General features: G+C 37.0%; 1 protein-coding gene across 2 annotated transcripts; it reads right to left on the reverse strand.

Annotated features, from left to right (window-relative positions):
- Positions 1-896: 896 nt before the first annotated feature.
- Positions 897-6963, reverse strand: LOC113077938 (insulin gene enhancer protein isl-1-like). 2 transcript variants are annotated; one of them, XM_026250215.1, is made up of 6 exons: positions 6554-6963; positions 5833-6022; positions 4950-5209; positions 3275-3558; positions 2770-2937; positions 897-2640 (listed from the first exon to the last, which is right to left on the reverse strand). In XM_026250215.1, the coding sequence occupies exons 1-6, from the start codon at positions 6579-6581 to the stop codon at positions 2524-2526; spliced, it is 1047 nt and encodes a 348-aa protein (XP_026106000.1). In that variant the 5' UTR covers positions 6582-6963; the 3' UTR covers positions 897-2523. The 2 variants fall into 2 exon arrangements, with proteins under 2 accessions (XP_026106000.1, XP_026105997.1); XM_026250212.1 differs by having other exon boundaries at positions 3275-3561; positions 6554-6962.
- Between the last annotated feature and the right edge of the window lie 766 nt (positions 6964-7729).

Genomic DNA, 7729 nt, shown 5'->3' on the forward strand with positions numbered 1-7729 from the left:
TCACTAAATTACAGATGCACAGTAAATTTCCGTCAACCATCTGCCATTGGTTGCCACTGCTGAACAATTGTGGGTTGAGCTCACCAGCTCCCCTGGTGTTGTGACTCTGTGGTCAGGCTTTGGACCTTGGGGAGGGATTGCTTGCCCAGTTCACAATGCAATCGGGTCTCATCCAGGAGACTGTGATTGTTCCGTGGAGCCTCTTCCAGGTACAGTGCTGCTTTTGTTCTGGTAAGTCAGCAAGCTGAATGCAGTCCGGGAGGCTCGACCAACTTTGGGAACTATTCTATCAGGAGGTTTTGTACTACCCAGCGCCCTTCTTTTGGTTGTTGGGGACTAGAGAAAAGAGCTGACATTTTAAACAGGGGATCCCTACTTCATAGAAGTTGATGCCACTCAATGCGTTGCTCAACAAATGACCTTAACAGTGACACGTTACAAATTTGGAGTCTTTTATGTTTTGTTTTTGCTAAATATAAATTTTTCATATTTGCTTGCAAGTGTTGTTCTTCAGTCATGGTGAAATTCACAGCAAATGTCAAAGAATCCAAATGTGCCACAGTTATATATATATATATAAAACAAAACAAAAATTACAAATAAAAAAAAGCTTTTTTAATAGCAGTTAATTAGCCAATTAAAATTAAAACACATTTTAAATTTAGTAGTTGACAAAATTCTTGATTTCTGATCTATATGAAGCCTGAATTAAATTTATACATAAATTTTAGTCACTGGAACCCCTAGTACAATAAAAAAAAAGTTTGTTTTCTTGCATGGGAAAACCACTTTTGTAAATTGACGTATAATATTAAGAACTATAATTTATCCACTCCTCTTTACTTTGTTTTTACCTTTAAGAAAATCATTTATTTATTTATTTATTTATTGGTAGTAGCAGCATACAATAATCAGAGATTTCTAATTCAAAGGTAATTGTATTGAGAGTAGGTATAATACATTCATGATGAGTATCTAAATGATCTCTATTTGCAGCATCTGTTTGCACAAAGGAGGCATGAAAGCTGAGAAGAATAATGCCCATAGTGATCAGTCATATAAAGAGGAATAGTCCAGGTCATTGTACCAGCACCTGACATGATATACTGAAAGTCTGGAGAGTTTGATATTAAGGTTAAATTAGGTTTCTTAACTGTTTGTAGCAAGCTCACTGCAGGTCAAATGCACATGTAAGTCATTTTAAAATTCTTGATTGTATCCTCTTTCTCAACCACACAGTGGTCTTTGAATATATAGTATTAAGACTTTCGTAGTATATAGAAAGTAAATATGTTAATGACGGAATTGTCATATTTGGGTGAGCTGTCCCTTTAAGGAGGCTTTGGCCTGCAGTGCCATTAACCGCATTACGTGATCAAACTGATTTGTTCTCTCTTGCCTAATCTTCTTCTGTTTGTGTAATATTTTATAACGACCAAAACTCAAATTGCAATGCGAGAAACATATAGGCTACAAAAATGGTCACATTTGAGAAAGCCCCACGTGTGCTACCGTTTACTTACAGTACACGTCAAATTTTGATTGATCAAATATTCCTGAAGATAACTCTACATATGGCGTTGTTCTCACCTCAGTCTTTAATCAAACGAAAGGACACGTCGAGTGTGATAGATCATTCGGAGTCCATAGTGTTCTTTTTCTCCTTTTTACTTCTTCAGCAAGTAAAAGTACACAAAAGTGGCATGTCTTTCGACAATAAATAATAAAATATTTTGTAATACAGGAACAAAACGACACCTCCAGAGCTAATCAGTCATATTAACTTAACTTAAACCTATACACATCTTTGGGAAAGAAAAAAAATTATTGGACGGACACAAACACATGAAATTCCCACAAAGCTTGTGGTAAAATAGAGGTATACCTTGTTGCAATGCTTTAGTAATTGGGCTCGATGTTTGAAAAGAGACCATATGACAAAACTGTAATCGCAGTAGACCTCGGCTGCCATACCCTCTTTTTCTGAACTAGTCCATTTCGATCTTTTCATAGAAACAGAACAAACAGTCATGGTTTCATAGGCTACTCACGTTGGGCACAAACGTATGTATATTCGATTTAGTTCTCTTGCGTCTTATATCCGTAAAGGTCCAATGATTTGTCGTTAAAAGTGAAAAAAAATGGAGGGGTATTTGGCAAAAGTGTAGCCGGCCAGGTCCACTCGGCCGCGGAGCACTGCAGTCATCATGTCAGGGTCGGTGAGTGAATAAGTGCGCCGGCTGGGTCACTCTCGCTGGAGTTTGTAACTTTAAATGGTCTTTTCAACACTCGTTGGACTTGCTCGGTTGGAGCGTGTTTAAATCCCATGATTGTCATCACAGTGTATAAATACAACCAAGGGTTGTTTCGATATAGAGGCCTCGTGCAGTTAGATAATGAGTTTTTATTCAGAAGCGGCCCTGAATGAAATAGGGGTGGAAGAAACTTCACGAGCCTCTCTCTGAGATTGGTTCCCGGGCACGTCCTTCTCCAAAGTTCTGGTGCAGGAGATAATCCACTCGCCTAGGCCTCTATAGGACTCGCTACCATGCTGTTTGGTGTATCAGGCAGTTGCGAGGACATTGAGGCGACCTCGCTCCCCGTGGAGTTCGAGCCTGGCCCTCCTTCGGAAAAATTCACCTAAAACATGCAAAATGTATGTGGTTACTATTTTTTTTTCATTATTAATTAATAATAGTAGGCTATTAGCGGTGTTTTTAATGCTGTTACTGGTATTATGTCTTTATACACACAGTTTTGCGCACTCACCAGTTGCTGGAAAGCAGGCTGGTCGATGTCACTCTGCAGTGCGAAGTCACTCAGGACTTTCCAAGGCGGTTGGTAACTCTGCACCTCCACTTGGTTTGCCTGCAAACCACCGTCGTGTCTCTCTGGACTGGTCGCCACCATTGGAGTCCCCGTCATCCCCTGGATGTTCTGCAGATGACCACGAATAATGTATTTGCAGTCAAAAATAGAGTCTTAGAGGAGGCATTACAGAAACTGCCCATCTCAGGTCTAACGAACCAAGAATTTGGATGTTCTAAATGAGACCATAACTGGAATCCCCATGGTTATTTTAAGATAAGATAATATTTTTTTAAGCTCTGAATAGTCTATACATAGCTACTTAATATTTAGAAAGTGCATTAAGATATTGGAAACGCATTTTATAGTAACACAACAAAGTGCAGTGAAACGCGTAAAGTTTATGACTATGCAATACGGAGTTGAATATTTTTTGGTTCATCGACGGAAGCGCCAGTCGTCTTACCGTTTTGTCGTTGGGTTGCTGCTGCTGGAGTTGTTTCATCAGTATGCTCCTCTTTTTGTCCTTGCAGCGCTTGTTTTGAAACCAAACCCTGATGACTCTCGGACTGAGACCCGTCATCTCAACGAGCTGCTCTTTCATGAGGGCGTCAGGTCGAGGGTTGGCATTGTAACAAGTCCTCAAGGTATGGAGCTGTTTTTCGTTGAGGACTGTCCGGACGCGGGTTGTTTTCTCAGGTTGCTTGTGCACATGAGGTCGAAGCGCAGGCTGGCGTGCTGAAATGGGCTCTGCTGCAAGAAAAAAAATGCAAAGAAATCTTATACAATGTCCTGAATGCATGAATACTACGATTGTCCAGAGATTAAACTGTCACGTAATTTAGATGGATAAGTCGGAGGACGCACCTAAGGTGGAGGTACTTAATACTAAATAATATTAAAATATAATAATAGCAGCAATCATAAATAATATATATATAAATAATCACTCATAAGAACGGAGAGTTAAAATCCGGGGTCGAGAAGAAATCTCAAAATAAGTGTAAAAATATAGGGCTATTTTTAGACATTTCTTTCCATGGAAATCTGCTCCCTCACAGGTGAATTTTTTAATTCTGTATTATGGCGATGCGAATATTCTTTTAATAAACTTGAAATGCAGCCATGGTTGCAATCCCTTTTCTGGCAATGATATGTTGCTGCTGGATGCAGTAAATTTGGAGAGAGACCCAGATAGGTTTACGACACTTAAGTAAAGCAATCTGTGCATAGCTCTAAATTTTAAATAATTAGGTGCGAGCGGTTTGCTGCCCATGACAATACTTAAAAGCCGCTGTTTATTATTATAAATTGCATTAACAATTTAATTTATAATGATTTATGTTATTGTGTTTATTATTTTATGAGAAAATTAGATGCCTTAATTTAGTGAATGCAGAATAGCAGTACTGTGGGTGATTTCTAAGTTAAAAACTCTTAAAAACTTTCAGTATTATTTTACTTAGAAGGCGTTTAAATGTGGTGTAACCTACTCTTTCAACACATGCTTGAATATGACTGTTATGTAATATTGTAATATCAGTTTAATTTAGTCTAATATATATATATATATATATATATATATATATATATATATATATATATATATAGCCTATATAAATATATATATATAACAAATATGCCAAATGCTGGTATCGTAATCACGCACACATAAATGTATTTATCGCATTTTTTTATTTCTGTAATATATAAACATTTAAGATTAAGTTCAATTTTCTTTGTATTTATTTGTCAAAGGATCCAATTTCTTTCTCAAGTACATGTACAAGCTGACATTGTCGCGTAGTTGGCCTCTCAAAGAATATCTATTTCATGCATGAATAGCTGAATTCAATAACAGATAAACAGGGAAAATAAAACGAGTTATGCTGTTAAAGAACCACAGTTTTATGGATGGCTTGTTATTAACATCATTCACGCCTTGTTATGACACAACATTTATTCATCATAAGTCTCAAACTCGTAATGTCATCATAAAGCTCTTTTTTAAATCTCGAACACTTGTTAAAAATCTAAATGTTCAGAAGAGCTTTGTGTCTATTGAACGTCCTCAAGACAAAAAATCCCCGAGTCCTTAAGCAAACAACGCTTTGTAAATCGAAGTAGAATGCTATGCCTACCTGCCATTTGTAAAGGTCTCGCCGGATGTAATGGGCTTAACGGGTCACCAGCAACCATTGTTGCCCGCTCCACCACGTCATGGTCGGCCCTGCAGAAGAGCCCGTCTTCCCGCAGAGCGAACTCATCTCCTGGGATGAGCTGCCGACTACAAGCCACACATCTGAAACACTCGATATGATAAACCTTCGAGCGCGCTCTCATCACGAAGTCATTCTTGCTGAAACCAATGTTGCATTTCGCACATTTGATCCCGTATAACCTGAAACACCAAATATAATGTAAATAAATAAAATTTGGCATAGCTAATAATAATAATAATAAAAAATAATAATATTGGTAGGCTAACCGAAATGAAATGCACACAATTGAAAGAATGTTAAAATAAAATATATTTAAAGACAACTATCATAACATTTATTTACAAAATCATTAACCGACTAGTAATTATCCAAATTTGTTCGATTTATTATTATCATTAGCCTATATAACAGCAATAATAATAATAATAATATAATTATAACGAAATTTCTCTTTAACGCATTGTGTTTATTATATTTTTACACCATGATGTTTGTCTCACACAAAAGTGTCCTCTTAAAATAATGCTACATTAGGCTACTGTCAAAAAATATCAATTCAGTATTGCCATGAAATTTGCCTAGGCTAGGCTATGAACAAAGCTCCACAATAATTTTCGAGTAATTGCGCTGCAGACTCATTTAAGACAGGAGATTAGCATATAGGTGCTGTCCTGTACAAAAAAAAAGGGGAATGAATGAATGACAGCATGCTGCGGTAATGCACCAGTGAATAATGAGAGGTTACTGTCATTCAGTCATCCACACTCGAATACTAAAACATGACCTAACTGATCTGCGTTACCTGATGTAGTCCCGTTTACAGTAAGTTTTTCCGTCTCTCACAAAACACGTACAGGACTCGTCCAGATACTGGTTACATTCTGCACATTTCAAACACGCCGCGTGCCACTCCAGGTCTGGGGACACGCGCAGAATATACTGATCATGGATTTGATTTCCACAGCCGACACACAACGACAGTAGACGCTTTTCTGTTTGAAAGAGAAAGAATAGGAAAATTCAAAATATATAAATATATATTTTTAAATTTAATTATAACATCTTAAGCCAAATTTCCCAATTTTAGGCTATAAAATACCTGTTATGTAGGATTAAACACACATGAAATGTTTAAAAACAATAATGGATGCGGATGCTAACGGTGTAGCCTACTGAAAAAATTACCTAGTTATTATTTTTCATATAGGCTTATAATAATAATAATAATAATAATAATAATAATTATTATTATTATTATTATTATTATTATTATAATACATTGACAAATATTAAATCGTTACAAATAGGCTCTGTGATTTAAACCGAGGAAGACCGGTATCAGCCCCTATAACGAGTGTGACGATCTCTCCGGTATTTTCAGAACTTTTTAACTTTTGCAGAGCGTGAATCAAACTACTGAAATCAAATAAAATGTTCGGCATTCAGGCGTGATTTAACACAAATCGCCAGATTTAGCAGTTAGTGTCATTTGACTCATATAAAGACATTAAAGCATAACTTACTTTTTGGTGGGTCCCCCATGTCTCCCATGTCAATAATGTAAGGCGGTGTTAGATCCACTTTAAAACCGGACAAAATGCCCTTAGTGTCCGTGTTTTGATCTGAGAGGTTGGGAAAGTGGCCGAGGGTTCGAGGTGTTGCAGGACTTCCCGGAATCGAGACGCTTGCGATTAAAGTTAGGGGTGTGTGTTGAGCTCCGGTGCTTGGACACAGTTGGTCACGGGCCACTCTTGTCCCTATCTCTCTCTCCCTCTCTCAAACTCCGTCGGCTTCAGCTCCTCTCTCTCTCTCTATTGGTCTGACGTAGGACACTCATACGTCACCTTTATGAGAAGCTGATTGGTTATGGAAAGAAGACCAGCTGTTCGGAGCCCAGGCCGTTTAGCCTACTTTTCTTGTTTCATTCATGCATTTTTTTTTTCTAATTTCCGCAGCTTAGAATTAAATCTATAAATATGTTGATAATAATAATAATAATAATAATAATAATAATAATAAACAGTATCACAACAGTTTCTATATTATCGCTTAGTATTTAATATCTAGGCTTTAATGTTTGTTTAAATGGAATTAGTCTCATATTTGAGCTGGAAATATGCCGGTTTGATGCTGTTTTTAATCATGATATTCTAGCATGTTTAAACCCGTTTTAAAATAACACAATCATAAATGGCTACTTCAGTAATATATACGGCAAATTAAATGTTATAAACAATCGAGGAAACTAAGATGTGTTGTATGATATTTTATATGAAGCTGTTATGATAAATCTTGCTTTATAAGATGAAAAAAAAAAAAGAATCTCTGTTTGGACTGATGGTCATGTGAAGTGAATCTCCCTCGACCAGTGTACAGATTTTCAGAGGGAAAGGCTCAAATCCGTATTTAGGCAGCTGCACACAGGGGTGCATAACACGATTGCAATCGATGGCACATTTCAGGGTTGTCGCTATTCAAACTAAAACGCAATTACAGCACATAATTGCAGATAATGACCGTATAAGCTCGATATAAAGAATGGAATGGTTGAACAACCAAGCAGAGCGTAGCACAGAGTTGCCAAACTTATACAACGGCAGGACAAATTTTACTGTTAAAAAAATGAACTGGAGTTAAACTCTGAACTGTCACTTAAACCCAAGACATTTGAGAGTTGTAATTCAACACTGTTTGGTGAT

The sequence above is a fragment of the Carassius auratus genome, chromosome 5 (assembly GCF_003368295.1).
Source record: "Carassius auratus strain Wakin chromosome 5, ASM336829v1, whole genome shotgun sequence".
Classification (NCBI taxonomy): Eukaryota; Metazoa; Chordata; class Actinopteri; order Cypriniformes; family Cyprinidae; genus Carassius; species Carassius auratus.